The sequence below is a fragment of the Salarias fasciatus genome, chromosome 12 (genome assembly GCF_902148845.1).
Source record: "Salarias fasciatus chromosome 12, fSalaFa1.1, whole genome shotgun sequence".
Classification (NCBI taxonomy): domain Eukaryota; kingdom Metazoa; phylum Chordata; class Actinopteri; order Blenniiformes; family Blenniidae; genus Salarias; species Salarias fasciatus.
The window spans coordinates 8,219,356-8,235,472 of NC_043756.1; the positions used below are offsets into that span (position 1 = coordinate 8,219,356).

At 47.4% G+C, this 16,117-nt stretch overlaps 1 protein-coding gene across 3 annotated transcripts in view; it reads left to right on the forward strand.

Annotated features, from left to right (window-relative positions):
- The window catches only part of LOC115397898 (tetratricopeptide repeat protein 28), a 161,508-nt gene that overhangs the window by 131,636 nt on the left and 13,755 nt on the right, over positions 1-16,117 (forward strand). For all 3 annotated transcript variants that reach the window (XM_030104421.1, XM_030104422.1, XM_030104423.1), the window contains 6 exons: positions 4,510-5,306; positions 5,431-5,975; positions 7,163-7,686; positions 11,863-11,972; positions 14,905-15,034; positions 15,125-15,343. In XM_030104421.1, the coding sequence (XP_029960281.1) occupies positions 4,510-5,306; positions 5,431-5,975; positions 7,163-7,686; positions 11,863-11,972; positions 14,905-15,034; positions 15,125-15,343 (2,325 nt within the window). The remainder of the gene's footprint in view (positions 1-4,509; positions 5,307-5,430; positions 5,976-7,162; positions 7,687-11,862; positions 11,973-14,904; positions 15,035-15,124; positions 15,344-16,117) is intronic.

Genomic DNA, 16,117 nt, shown 5'->3' on the forward strand with positions numbered 1-16,117 from the left:
GGTAGAATCAGATGTCATGTTCATGGCCAGCGCTTAGTTTCACGAGTTGAATGAAGGGTGAAGGTCTGTAGTTGCAAAAAGGAAAGTCAGATCAGCTGGAGGTTGCTCTGCTTGTTGTTGTTGTTGTTGGGAGACTTCACATGGAGCAGGCAGGGGGGCCGGATCCCCCCCCACCCCCAGTTCTGCATGTTTCAGCTCTCTTCCTGCTTCAGCTCACCTGATGGCATTGACAGGCTCATTACTGGGCTTTGTTCGGTGCCCGGTGAGGACAGAATTATTAGGCTCAGGTGTGTTGAAGCAGGGAAAGAGCTAAAACATGCAGGACAGGGGCCCTCTTCCTGTCTCGCTGTCAGTCAGACAGTTGGAGATGTCTGTTTCTACATGTGAGGATTTGGTTGCTTAAGCCCAGACCCCCTCAGCTCCACCCTTCCCTGCAGACCCCAGGAGGATCTAACATCTGCTTCAGCTCACTGCTCCCCCCAGCTGATCATCAGATACATTCTTATATCCTGTACTATCATGTAGTACAATTAGGATGCTTGCTGTGCAGTAATGTAGCCTATGAATTTCCGCTCACCCTTGTCTTTTTACTTTAACTTGAATATACTCAGTTATGATGAAGGTCAATAGGTTTTGCCAAGAAGTTTTACATGCTCAGTAACCGCAAGGGCTGCATTATTTCTTCTTCATCCTCGTACCAACAAAATCAAAACATGCTTGAAGTTCAGTTAAAGATCATTTTTTGATTGTTGTTTTGACTGGCAGAAGCACTCAGTAGTTACTGAGGGACCCTGTGAATCAATGTTGATTGCTGTGTGATCAAGTAAGTCTGGTTAAAAAAGAAGGGAGGAGCCAGATTTCATGTTTGATTGTAGCTAATTGCACTGAATGTATTACAAAGAATAAATTTGAGCCTTTATCTAAAGCTGGCTCTGTATTTGGCTGCATATAATCTTTAGGGATGTCCATCAGTGCAGACTCTTTAGTTGGACGATCAATAGATACCCAGCAAATGTCTCAAGTCTCGTCAATGAGACTTAAAACACAGAGTCACGAGAACAGATGAGCATCCAAGCATGGAGGCATAAAATGATTTCGGGGTACGATTCAAGTTTGTTGGATGAAGAATATAACACCAGAGCACAGCCAGAGTTCAGACGGGGAAGATAAAATGAGACGTTAAAGATCAGACAAGGCAGTCGTTCACATGAGACTCAGGCAGATTCATCCAAAAAAATAAAACCAGAACTTGCGTCATGTTGTGTTAAGATCAGCATGACAAGACCAGGAATACTAATAAGACATTTGTATCACCCTGGTGTGGACAGTTTCATATTCCCAGTCCCTTCTAAGTGCTGAGTTCTTCTTTTCAATCATTTTCACAAAATCTATTTTTATTTGTTGATGCTTTTGTACATTCTCTTTGCATTTTCAGCCAAACACCATTCAGATGGTTTAATTATGTTGATTTTCTCAAACACATTGACTCCATTACCAACTGACCCTCAATCAGTTTCTTTTAAAATTCATAAAGGTATTCAGAATCAAACTGAGAGAGAGAGACGTGAATTTTCTTCAGAGACTGACTTCTGTTTTTATATTTTAAAACGTTGACTTCATTCTGCTATATAAATAAGAAGGAATACAGCAAAGTCATTATGCCGGGCTCAGACGGGTCATCTCTCCGCTATTCCTGGGTATCACCCAGGCCAGCCGCAGCAGAGGCGGCGTTGTTTGTGAAATCCTTTCAGCGAACTGTAGCCCAGCAGGGCCGCGAACCTCCCAGCTCCTGGAAGAATGACACAGTGATTTACTCCAAACACGACGCCATCCCTCAAAGTCATCACTGCAGCATATCCCTCTATGTACAGCCAGCTGTGTAATGGAAAGTGACAACACATTGCCATGCATTTAATGTCTTTGGTCATGGGGGGGATGGATGGGGCTTTCTGCGGAAGTGTTTGAATCTCGTGTCGTGTGCTTTATCCTGGTTTTTAAATGTCTTTGTCTCAACCTGTTTGAGGATAAAAGAAATAATTGAGGCATGTTGTTGCGTTTTAGTCAGGCACGTTTAATAGGTGCCACAAATTTAAGAAGGATTAAGTATATAAAAAAAAAATAAAGTCTAGGAAAAAAGGGGTAATTTAGATTGTGACAGCATGCCACGGTGGCCACATCTGCCTGACCTCCTCTTACTAATTCCCAAATTTTTGTGTTGTGGCACTATTTACCAACATGTCTGTTGCGGTTTTATTTACTGTTCAGCTGGATACCATTCCCAGAGGGCTCCATAATCCTCTTACCATATGGGGGGGGTGCACAGAAAGTATTTCTTGCCTGGAGTGTAGCTCCAAGCATAGCCTCAGGCTTATGGCAATTTTGGCTGCTGCCTCCAAGCCCAACCTCAAACCTCGCCATACTTCCCGAGCTTCTGTCCAGCCTGTCTGCTCTACCCCAGCGGCCATCACCCCACATCCATTTTTAGCCTGCAGCATGGAGCATGTTTGCTGGTAATACATCAGTAGGCATTATATCCTCAGTGAGATCGGCCTCCGTTGGGAAAAGCATAACCTTGAGAGTGACTTTGTGGCGAGAGCTGTCAGAGCTCCTCCAACTCGCTCGCTCTGCATCTTAACATGCCTCCACTCTCAGGAAAGACTCCCAAGGAATGGCGACGCTCAAGGTTTTGTCGCAGGGAGGAAAATGTGCACGACAAAGAAATCCGGCTACCTCAAAGCCTCACGTTTACTGTAATTACAACGTAAATCATCAGCACCAACAATTGCTTTCTTGTGTCACTTTGCAGTTTCAGTCAGTGATACACCTCGCATACCAATTCCTCCAGGCCGCGACCTGATGATTACAGGGTCATCTCAGGTTGTATCACTCCGACCTGCGAACACAAGCAAGCAAACGAACGGCAAATCAGCTCTGATTTCTCAGTAGGCATGGGCGACGTGCTGAATCATGGCCTGAATTTAGAAGGCAGAGGATCTTTGATTATGTGTCCCAAAAAATCCCGTCTATTGGCACAAGAGCTGATGGATTCTTTTCTTTTTTTTTTTTTTTCCTAGTTCTAATTTCCAGACACCCAATTCAGGCAAGTTTAGTTTTTAATTAAACTCTTTTTTTAGACTTGATTAAGAACAAACTATTAATTATGCAAGCTCCACACACATAAAGTCAATGCATGTTTCTGTCAGTCCTGCAGAGGCATTCATCGATAGTATCTGTTATATATTACTTGTTGAAAACATTAATGCTTTAGACATACATATGGTTTTCTTCAAATATGAATGGCCTGGACTGATCATCCCTTTATCCAACATGAAAACCCTTCCCCGTTTCTAACATGAACCCCCTCCTGCTGTCTGAGCCCTCTGTTTAGTTTCAGCCCCACTGTTTACGTAGCCTGTGTTCCGGCCCATAATGTGGCAGGTTGAATGGGAAAACACACATGGTGGGAACTAATCCCAGCGGCATCATGGCGTACTCGCCACAAGCCGCAGAGCCCCTCTGTCCCTGCTTCCCACCCACTCTGGCTCCAGAGCCGTTTCCATCCCCGGAGTCCCATCAGCGGCTGCACTTCATCCCACGAGCCCATTAGCCTCCATGCTGATGCAGCGAAACACTGATGGTCAGGCCGCATGCTGGATGAAAGGCAGGGTTTTTTTTTTCTTGCCTCATAGCTGGTTTGTATATCTCTATCCAGATGCCTACAGCCACCCCGCCATCCATTTAAATAAGTTTTAATATTATCAGTGTAAATATTATTATTAAAGGTTCGGGTGATGAAGCAAAAGAGACACGGAGATTCAAAGAGTGCCTCTGAGGAAAAGAAGAGAGAGAGATGTTGCAGATATGCTGTGATGACTCTTTACTCTGTGCTGTGTGTTTGTCAGCGTGCATGAGTCTATAGGTGCTGGTGTGTTTGCGTCTGCGTGTGTGTGTGTGTGTGCCAGATGGCTGCCTGACTGTGGGGTGAAGCGATTATTTTTCATAGGATGGTATTTTATCAGAGATAATGCGCTCAGTGCACTGGGTTCTCCATTATTTATTGTTTCTCCACACTTATCTCTTCCTTTCTTAAGTTGTTTGCTGAGCTTTCCATCCGCTAGTCACACTCTCTCCCACTTTAACTTCCTCTGTCCTTTTTTTTTTTTTATTTTGTAGTTTCTCCCACAGCTATTTCCAATGCTGTGGAAAAGTTGTTGATTTTGGTAAAATCCCTGTAAGACACAGTCATCAAAGGCAGCTTAAACAATCAAAAGATTCTATTTTGGTGTTATAATAACTCTGTTTGATTGCACTACATTTTAATGACCATAATTCTGCGGGAGAGTGTGTTGTGTAAGCAGAGAACAGATGGCTCAGTGAGCATATTTTAACAGCCAAATGACTTGTTTTGTACGTGAAGCGCTGACGAGGCACTTGAATTTTACTCAATTACATTTTTCACAGAATGGGTCTTTAACTTCACCCTCTCGCTCTTCTCTCGTCTCTCGACAGGAATCATCCACCAAATGAAGGGGGACTACGAGACTGCACTGAAACTACACAAAACACACCTGGCGATCGCTCAGGAGCTGAACGACTACGCCGCTCAGGGCCGGGCTTACGGTAACATGGGGAACGCCTACAACGCCCTGGGGGCCTTCGATCAAGCCGTGCGCTACCACCGCCAGGAGCTGCAGATCTCCATGGAGGTCAACGACCGGGCCTCGCAGGCCTCCACCCACGGCAACCTGGCCGTCGCTTACCAAGCCCTCGGCGCCCACGACCGCGCGCTGCAGCATTACCAGAACCACCTCAACATCGCCCGCGAGCTCCGAGACGTCCAGAGCGAGGCGCGGGCTCTGGGCAACCTCGGCAACTTCCACTGCTCTCGGGGGGAGTTCCCGCAGGCCGTGCCCTACTACGAGCAGTACCTGCGACTGTCCCCCGACCTCCAGGACATGGAGAGCGAGGGGAAAGTCTGTCACAATCTGGGTTACGCCCACTACTGCCTGGGCAACTACCAGGATGCTGTCAAGTACTATGAGCAGGACCTGGCGCTGGCGAAGGATCTTCACGACAAACTGAGCCAGGCCAAGGCGTACTGCAACCTTGGTTTGGCTTTCAAGGCCCTGGGAGACTTTGCGAAGGCGGAAGAGTGTCAGAAGTACCTTCTGTCACTGGCACAATCCCTGAACAATGCACAAGCTCGCTTCAGAGCTCTGGGGAACCTGGGAGACATATTCGTCTGTAAAAAGGATGTCGCTGGGGCCATTCAGTTTTACGAGCAGCAGCTGGCCTTGGCTCACCAGGTGTGCCCCACATAATAAATGCACACTCTAGAACAATTCTCTTTGTAGCCTATAAGTAATGTAGTTTGTAATGCAATTTTGGTTTTTGTTCACTTGTGATGAGATTGTGATTTCCTTGTTTCAGGTTAAGGAGCGTAGGATGGAGGCCTGCGCCTACGCCGCCCTCGGGGCCACTTACAGACTTGTGCAGAAGTACGACAAAGCTCTGGGCTACCACACCCAGGAGCTAGAGGTGTACCAAGAGCTCGGCGACGTGTCGGGAGAGTGCAAAGCCCACGGTCATCTGGCAGCTGTTTACATGGCCCTCGGGAAGTACGCCATGGCGTTCAAGAGCTACGAGGAGCAGTTGGAACTCGGCCGGAGGCTGAAGGACCCTGTGGTGGAGGCTCAGGTCTATGGGAACATGGGCATCACAAAAATGAATGTAGGAGTGATGGAGGAAGCCATTGGCTACCTGGAGCAGCAGCTGGCCACTTTACAGCAGCTGAGCGGCAATGAGGCTGTGATGGACCGGGGCAGAGCCTACGGAAACCTGGGAGACTGTTACGAGGCTTTGGGAGACTTCGAGGAGGCGATCAAGTACTACGACCAGTATCTGTCGGTGGCACAGAGCCTCAACCGCATGCAGGATCAGGAGAAAGCCTATAGAGGCTTAGGCAACGGGCACAGGTGAGGCTGGAGCTTTGTCTCAAATTAACAGTTATGTATAAATTTCTTTTCAGCATCAGTTTCTGCTCATTCCTGCTGTTGAAATTAGTAAGCAGGGTTTTGCTATTTGCATATAATTTGTCTCCTTATGTTCGTTATCGGGGACCACCACAGTTTATAGACACCTTGCTGGTGATCAGCGTGTGGAGTGCGAGCTGTCTCAGCAGCAGCCTTGTCACCTCGGCCTTATCTGTATGCAAAGTGGCTTTTGCCGCGCAGACATCAGAAACTTGGGGGGAAGCGCGGTTATTTCGAGACAGCCTCTTACATCCTGCGTCTCTTCTCCCTCTCGTTTCTCCTCATGCCCCCAAAATCAGCTGATAGCAACCTGGGAGAGTACAGTGCAAAACAAAACACAAAAGGCTCGCTAAAATCCTCCATTCAGAGATGATTTTCGTCTTATTGTGCATCATCAGCACGGCTCCACAGCAGTCTCACACAGCAGTGTTAGCCGTGCATGAATTCAGAAGGGAATAATAGACATCACACGCACACACACCCTTCTGATCTTCCAGCAGCTCTTAGTCAAGCACATATATTATCCCACAACATTAATTAAGCTAGAGGCTTTTATTCTTTTAAAGCTCCATTTGAACCGGCAGCCAGCTATTGTTAGTGTCTGAGGATGTGAATAAAGTCAGCTTGATGGCTGTTACGGTTTGTAAAATGTGCAGAAGGGATGATTGTCACTCCGTCACAAACCCACTGGAGGATAGAGGCAGACATTTGACAAATGACTCGACTCATTTTAAAGTAGTGTGTAGCCTGCATTTAAAATGTCCCACAATTTGACATGAGAACTTTTGCACACGTTGTAATTTGTCAGCATCCTCAGCCTCTCACTGAAGAAATATGTTGTGCAAAAAACAAAAATAAAATCCTGCGATGTGCACACCTTGTTCCATTCAAACTATTTCACTCTTTGGAAAATGATATGTCTGTGCAAATAAACACGTTTCCTCTAGATACATGACTAACAGTGACATAAATGGATCCCGTAGATGAGGATGACATCCTGGTTTTGGCTTAACAGAAAGCGCCAGTGACAGAATTTCCCTTTAGATTGTCTCATTGGGTTGTTATCTAGAATACTTCACTCGTAATCTGCTTCACTGTGACACTCATTGGTTTTCTGTCTTCATCTGCAGGGCCATGGGAAACCTACAGCAATCACTGGTGTGCTTTGAGAAGCGGCTGGTGGTGGCTCATGAGCTGGGGGAGTGCGGAGGCAAGGCTCAGGCCTACGGTGAACTGGGCGCGCTCCACAGCCAGCTAGGCAATTATGAGCAAGCCATCTCCTGCCTGGAGCGTCAGCTGGCCATTGCCCGAGACACCCAGGACAGGTTATTGGAGGGAGATGCCAGCTGCGGTTTGGGCGCTGTATATCAAGCGATGGGAGAGTACGAGACGGCCCTGCGATGCCACCAAAGCGACCTGGAGATTGCGGAGGAGGCGGGGAGCACCACGCGCCAGGCTCGCGCCTATGGGAACCTGGGCCTCACCTACGAATCTCTAGGAAACTACGAGCGGGCGGTGGTGTTTCAGGAGCAGCACCTAAGTGTGGCGGCTCAGACTAACGACTTGGCTGCCAAGACATTGGCCTATGGCAGCTTGGGGAGAACACACCACGCACTGCAAAACTACTCACAAGCTGTCATGTACCTGCAGGAAGGTGAGTGAGTCAGGGGGAACAGCAGAGAGGATTGCCTTTGTTGCCTGAGCTGATAGGCTTAGAGTTTGTGAATTCATGAATATGAAATTCGAAGCCTTTTTGTTGCTAAGCCTTTGCCACATTTTATTAGTCTGCATGCATGTGTGTGTGTGTGTGTGTGTGCGCTTGGGCTTTTGTGCTTATGTGTTATAAGTGCGCAGGGGGATTTTGTGTGCACATTCTGCATCGGCGTTGTCTTCACAGCTGTACAGGTATACCAGCATTTGTGTGTATGTGTCTTTGCAAACCTATCAGAATGCATGCCAAGGTATTTCTCCTGTTTACTGCTAGCTGTTTTTCACAGCTATATCTACTTTCTCAGAGGGTTCTTTGCAGCAAGCTGCCAAAGGATCTTTTCACACCGTGGCTGTCAGGCTCCTGCCTCTCACGCTTCATTGTCCCCCTGCAGATTATGGTGAAATAAAAACCTCCAGCTCGGTCCCTCTAAAATTCATTATGTCAGTGAGAGTGCAGGAAGTGTTTGTCACCAAGAAGGTGATAAGTGGGAGCATTCATGGATGTGAGCTGAATGTCCACGCTACCGGCTTTGCCTGGGCCCATTGATAGACTTTATGCTCAGGCACACCCACCATGAAACAACCCGGTTCCCCATTTGAATCCCACAGAACTGAAGCTGGTGTAAGAGGACGCCGGGATATTTCAACCAGCATGGAGTAAATGAAAGCGAACAGGAATAAATCTCCTCTATCCCTCCACCTCCGGCCGCTGTGTGAGAGCGAGCTCGGTCTGCAGTGACCCATACACCCTCTGCAGGACTGCTTGTTGAGCTTTAATGGAAACAAAGGCGACAGGCCATTCTGTCTCCAGCCTGTCCTCCTGTTGTCCCCTGCACTGTCCTTGCATTGTTCCTTGGTCTGGCTGTGAAAAAGAACTGTGCCTTCACTACCCCTGACAGCCAATTATTTCTGGCCAACCTACCCAGACCGAAAAGTTGGCAATGCTTTTCTTTTCAGTGTTTGTATTTTTATTTTTCATCCCTGGTTTTGTTCCCTGTTTTCACTCTTTATGCAGCGCTGCTCCTTTTTGTTTTCCAAAACGTAATAATTGGCTTCAGGTATGGGGAGTCGGCTCACTCCAGGCTTGTTCTCACTGAAACTGTTGGTGACTCGCGTCCTCAGAATTACTGAATCACATATTTATTGTTGTGTAGACGTATGGAAATACCAATTAACGTCTGGTAGGGTGACGCACCTTCTCTGGCTTCAAGCTGCCACACAATTAGATTTTTGTTGTTCTTGTTGTATAATGTCAAATAGTGCATGCCACTTTTTCACTCTTAAACAAAAGAGTCATTTCACACCAAGATGCACTCTTCAACGATTAACACAATCAGTGGTGTCATTTAATCAATGCGGTCATTGTGGCGACTAATGGAGGTATTACTGTTTCTCTCTTTGCTCGGTTTATGGAAAACCTCATGGAAATAATGACTGGAAGAGCAGCGTTGACCTAAAATTGTAGGCTTTCTTAGAAATGCACCAAATGCTGACCTGGGAACTGACTCAAGAATTCCAATTAGATACATTCATGTTGTTCAGCCTTTGAAGAGCTTGTTAGGAGGCATATAAAACTAAATGCCTTTGGGTGATGTGTTCTCCCAATGTGAAATATCAGACCAGTCATCGATACAGTCGGACCTCCCTGAGATTTTCTAGTACTTTTCTTTAACTCTTGAATGGAAGCTTCTGGTACAGATGTTGGAGAGTGAAACTTTTGTGTTCTAAAAACATTGCCAGTTTTATTTTCCCTTGTTTATGATACACATAAGAAGGATTTATGCTTTGTCCAAACAGCATGTTGGATGCTTGGATAGCCTCAGAAAGCCCCTCCCCGTGCAGCGTCTGATCGGGGATTTCTGTGTCTGACATTCACATCCACTTCAAGGCACGATTGGCCGGCGGCGCAGAGATGAGAGAGGACCGGGACACTGTACCGCCATCTCTTCCTTTTTTATTCATCGAGTGCTCCTTGTTTCTGTGGCATACAGTGGAATACAGCATCATCAATACTGTCTCTTTCATGACAGTGTCTTAAAACCTGTGTCCATTTTGAAATAGTGACTCTGAGATGCGGTCATGATCAAAGGATCCTCTGTTGTTGTGAGTGTGTGTGTGTGTGTCCCAGGGTGTTTGCAGCACAGTGCATGATGAGCGCATGGGTCCGCATGCGGCGCTCGCGTCTGAAGACGGAGGTGCGTGGGCCTCGGGGGCTGCAGAGGGATCTCTCACCCGGCTGTCAAGCAGCCTTTAAAGTGTTCTCTAGTTGCTCTTCAGGGTGCAGCCAGCCACGGCCACATCCTCGTGTCAGCCGCCGCTACGTGACTGTGCCTGCGGGGCGCACCAAAGGCGCGCACGGTGACAGTGACAGGCACTGAATGATACAGAGGGGAAGAACAGAGGGAATGAGAGAACCGCGAAAGGAAGGAGACGGAGGGAAAATGAGAGAGGATGGCAGGCGGGCGGAGGGGGAAGACAGAGATCGGCATGAGTCATAATTCACGTGTATTATTTTACTGTCAACCGGAGAATAAAGAAAACACAGAGTTGGTTGACATTCAGGCTTGATCATAAGGAACTATCAGAGAGTAGCTCGGAGAGAAAGGAAGGTTTTTGTGTGTGAGCGTCACTGTATGGGAGTGCGCGTGTGAGGATGAGAGTGTGTGTGCGTGTTGCAGATGAAAGGCTCAGAGTTGGAGTTGAGATGATTGAGGGGTGAGCCTGTCAGAGAATGAAAAGGATAATTTAGATCTGTTTCCTCTCTCTTGCTCCGGCGCCTAATGAGCCCTAAGCAGTGCCGAGTCCCTGCATGCACTGCCACCACAGTGGAGATGAAACAGGTAGAGAGCGTGGGGGGGCAAAGACACAGGCGCCGAGATGAGAAAACGAATACAGGAGGCAGAGGGAAAGAGGAGCACAGCAGATGCATGAGGGGAGAGGGCAGGCAGGCAAACAGAGGGAGGGTGTGTGGAAAGATAAGGAGAGAAGGGAGACTGTTGCAGGCTTCAAAGGCTGCCGGCGAGCGTGGCCGTGGAGGAGCCATGAAGTCTATATGGCTGCGTGGCGTGCCGGTCCTGTGGAATAGGCTGGCTTTTTTCGGGTCACGCTCTCTGTTCTTGGCTTATCGGGTCCAGCCACAGACTGTTTTCCAGGAATGCGGAGAAAAGCAGACGTGGACGAAGGTGGCTTGGCCCATTTCCTCCTCTCTTTGACCGAAAGCATGTTTAGACCCCTTCACACACACAGGCGAGGTGGAGCGAACAGGCTTGCACATACAGAGCCAGTGTCAAGACTGTGCATGAGCAGCAGCCTGGTGCAAACTGCAGAATGCTTGGTGTGCGTTTAGCACCTTGTGGGTGATCTGTGGCCCGGCAGCTGTCGTTGTTGTTGTTGTTTTTTTAATTATTATTATTATTCGTCCTCGGCGGAGTGGCAGTTTCATCTCAGTAATTGGGCAGAACCGGGAACTCGGCAGGCGGACCGAGGACACATGCAAAGATGTGACATATGCTTCACTGCTTGAGGAATTGGAAGTGAAAAACAAACCGTGCAAAGTGCCAGGTGATCTGACACGGGCACGCGTACCGAACATACACATCTGAAAACACGTGCACAGACATCAGACCTCCCCCCCCTGGCTTTCCAAGCAACTCCGAAAGTCCCCAACAAAATATCAGCAAAATGCACTTGAGCAGTGAGTTTGCAAACAGTCTATTATTAGCCCGTCAATGTGTTTGCTAATATTTACAGACGTCTATTGTGTGGCTTCTTCTTCTTCTTTTTTTTTTTTTTAATGCAAGCATTAGCAGTGTGTTTGTGTTTGCTCAGCCAGTCAATTCTCAGCATTGATTACTATGCAGTCCGATTAGAGCCGGAGCAGCCTCCCTCTATGGCAGAGCAGTGTGTGAGTGCGTGTGTGTATGTGTGTGCGTGCATTCGACCCACTGTGAGCAGTTTCTTACAACTGAGGCCAAATATCCAAACCTGTTTGCTGTCAGAACATCAGTACCATGCTATGCTTACATCTGTTACTCTGAGAGATACCTAGGAGTGTGTCTGCTCTGAATAATTTCAACTCTCCTCTCCCTCTCATCTGTTCCCGTTCCTCCCCTCCTGACAGGCCTGCGGCTTGCGGAGCAGCTGGCTCGGCGTGAGGACGAGGCGAAGATCCGCCATCGTCTCGGGCTCTCTCTGTGGGCCAGTGGGAATCTGGAGGAGGCTCAACATCAGGTAGAGCGGCTCCTCTTCCTTCCTTTTTTTTTTTCCCGTCCTGATTTACTTCCACTCTTCTCCTCTTCTTTCCTTTCCTTTCCTCTTCTCTCTCTGGCCTCCATCCAGCAAATCCTCCTCTTGTAGTTAAAGCTGACCTCTGATAAAGCCCACATCTGTTGGCCTAAAGGTTGGTAAAGATTACAAATGAGAGGTGTACATATATACAGGGTAGAAGCTACAAGTTTTCGAGCAATGCCCTTGTGGCGAATGAAAGAACCTCAAGGACAAAGAATAGCAGGGATGAGGGAAACAGTGGGAGCTATAGAGCTCGGACATAGCTGCTGGCGGTATGCTGGGGAGTCTGTGGAGCTGGTAAACGCTGTCATCTCAGCAGACAGACGACAGATGAGTAAAGATTTTTTTTGTATCCATGCGCATGGTCTCAGGAGCCCGTAGCCTCTGCATCACATTCACTGCTCTCCAGCCCACTGCCCACCTGGCAAGCATGGAATATCCCCTTAACATCTCTCTTTGCAGTCTGTTCACACACCGCAGTTCAAGATTTGATTTTTTTTTTTTTTTTTTTTTTCCCCCTCCTTCTTCCGCTCGACATGTGCATCCACACGCAGGTCTGTGAACATCCAGCCAACAGCGGTGGCTGTCACGTGTGTCTGTAGGGATGTTTTTTCAGCTGCTTTCATTTCAAAAAAATCCAGTCCCAAATATTTTGCTGTGATACATGCACACAACTTACATCTATGTGACCCAAATAGCTTTTTTTTTTTTTGTTTTTCCGTTCCAGCATCATACTTTTCAAAAAATAACTTTGTCTGTTAACAATTATCTGTAACAAGAGCTGGGAAAAGACAGGCTGAGCAGAGGTGGTCACTGCAGCAGAGTGACTGAACACAGGCTTTGGGCTCCTGAGTCCCATTCAGGAATTTGTGTTCAATTAAAGCCAAATATTATTCTAACAAGCCGGTCCTACATATTTTCCTCTAAAGTTTTGCTTTCTAGTTTAACGCTTTAACTTAAGACCTTGATAGTTTGAGTTAGCGTCGTGTTTTCCTTTCAACTAAGTGTGCTTCAGTCCTGCAAATAATCACAGCTATGTTGAAAGCTTTTTTTTTTTTTTTTTTTTCCGCCAGCCAGTCAGGCAGCTTGTAGCTTCCATGGTGTAGTGGTGGTGGGAAAGGACATTGTGGTCTTCAGAGGATAGATCAAATGGGTATTCATGAGTTGGCCTTTCACTAGAAATGACCTTGGTGAATACCCTGACCCGCTCTACCCTGCAATTGTGGAGGATTGCATCAAAATTATGAAGCATCTGCCGGTGTGGATTGAAAGTGTTTGACCTCATGTTCCTCATTCGATGGATATTCAAACCCGGTTGTAGTTGAGCACCTCGACTGTGATCCCAGTGTTCACCCTGGCACTCGCATCGACGTGTCCAGATTCTAATCAGCTGTTTGAGCAGCGTCTGCGCCCTCTGAGAGGAGCTCACATTCATATATCAGCACATGTAAATCAATATATTCGTGCCTGCTTAAAAATCCACCGCAGATTAAAGCCTTTGCCTCTGATAACATCTGCCGCAGAGGTTGAGTTCCCCTGGGAGGTTATTTTCTAAAAAAAAAAAAAAAAAATCAGAGGTATAGGTGTATCAGTGTTACTGATTCAGTGTGACGCTGACATTCGCCTGACGTGTCAGATCAGAGCCGTGTTTATGTCAGTGACAGAAAGACAAGAGAGAGCCGCTGGAACGCGCCGCCGCTGATGAAAGCGGCAGGTTTTCACCGTTGTGTCTGTGGCTGCAGCACATCCAGGATCCCTTCCTTTTCATCAGGAGGGGTCAGGCCAGAGGAAAGGCGCTCTGAGGAATTAGTTTCACTCCTAAAAGGATATTCACAAGCCTAACAGATTAAACTAGCACTGCAGCAATCAGCCCCTCAGCCCTATCAGCAGAATCAGCCTGAGACTAGCAGCTCTGTCTAGTAGCACTAATGCAGCAGAACTCGCCGATCCTCTGCTGATCTCTACCCTCCCTCTTCGCTCCCTCTGACACACTTTTCTGCATGACCTTGGGATACGCCAGACAAGCTCCATTGTATGCATATGCTATGTGTACGCGTACGAAATGTACACGCTCTTTTCTCTTTCTCCAATCAGAGCCTCGGTGCTGATACAAATCATTTAATCCATACAGGCTGCCTTTTTCTCCACTGCAGCTTCTTGTTTTGTATGAACTCTGGTCAAGCGGTGCGAGTGTTTCAGCCTCTCCCTGCTGGCCGTGGCCTCCTGGAGAGTGGCTCTATTGCAGTCCCAGTCATCCTGCAGGGCTGCTATAGGTGCAGGAATAGGAAATCAATAACAGCTCCCATGAATCAGCACTCCTGGCCGCCTCTTCTTGGCCGCTGTGCAACACCGGCTGCTGCCCCACCTCGCCATTGTCTCGCTCCTTACCTCAATCTAATGTCTGGCACTAAACGGAAAGGTCCGGCAACACAGTCAGGTCTGCTGAATTTCACAGAGCTTTTATTTCCTTTGGATGCCATCTGTTCAGGTAAAGGTTTCGCTGTGTTTGATGATCATTCACCACACTACAGTACAGAGCTTTTGGCCAGAGAGACAAGCAGGAGTGAAAGGAGGGCTGATTATGAATGACCTGTGAGGAGAAATGCTACCATCTAGTGGCCCAAGTTCCTTTTTTCTTTGAACGGCAGCCCCTTTCCCTCTTAGTATCAGCAGGTGAACGTCTTTATCCAAACTGTCTCTCCTACAGTGACATGATTACACACATATTGGAACGATTTGCGTTTTGAGTCAAGCTTTTATCAGAAGCTGTTTTGTTGCCGTGTCTTCGGAGTACCTAAAGCCTCTGTAAGATGAGAAACTTCATATTTTACACTTCACGCCTCACCTGAAAATCTTACCGGTCCCCTTCCCTCAGCTCTACCGGGCATCTGCACTGTTTGAGACCATTCGCCACGAAGCCCAGCACAGCACAGACTACAAGCTCTCTCTTTTTGACCTGCAAACATCCTGCTACCAGGCTCTCCAACGGGTCCTCGTCAGCCTAGGTTTGTCTCTAGTCTCTACTCTTAAAATCCTACATTTCTGAGTTCTTTCGATGGCGATGAAAACTGATCCCACACGTCTAAACGCTGCAGGTCACCACGACGAGGCGCTGGCGGTGGCGGAGCGCGGTCGCACCCGGGCCTTTGCGGACCTGCTGGTGGAGAGGCAGACGGGCCAGCAGGACTCGGACCCTTACACCCCGGTGACGGTGGAGCACATCCTGGACACGGTCAACAGCCAGAGGGCCCTGGTGCTTTACTTCTCCATGGCTGCAGGCTACCTGTACAGCTGGCTGCTGGCTCCAGGAGCAGGTATGATGGGACAAACTGTGAAGTTCTGACTCTTTTTGTTCCGCATTCTGTTTTCTTTGACATGACTGACAGCCGCACCTTTACTGAACCTTCACCGTTATCAACTTTTTGGTTTTTGCACCTTTTCTCATTTAAATGCATGAAACTCTTATCTGTAATGCTGATTTTTTTTTTTTTTTTTTTTTTGTTATTCACGCATTTTCTTTTAGAAAGTTGATCTCGACGCAGCTCAAAAAAAAATAGAAACTATAATTATCAAATAGAAAAAAAAAATGTGATTTTTTTTGATGAATACAAACAACTTAAGCAATCAATAACTCAGATGTGTTCTTTCTTTATGGATGCAGCATTCTTGCACATACTTGGAAAGAAAATCGCTTCACATTTGGAAACACACACACACACTTACACACACTCACACGCTTGTTCAAATCAAAGCAGATAAAAGGCCTAGAGGCGAGAGGCTTGTTTGGAGCTGCAGGGGTAAAAAGACCGGCTTTAACGCCGAGCGACAGTGCCACCTGCCACTCCACTGCCGGGATTTGCCCCCCTGCCTCGCCCCTCACCCCAGAGGGCATCTGCCCGTGAACCGTGCTAATTGATTGTGACACAGATAGTGACGCAGCCAAACTGCACTGGCAACATCTTCACACATGTCAACCGGAAGACACTGCTGTTGCAGCGAGGAGAAGCAGGTTTTTCTGCCTTCTCTTCATCCGGTTTCATTTGTTTGTCTTTTTCTCGCTTTCTCTGTATTTTTGCACGGCTTGCTGC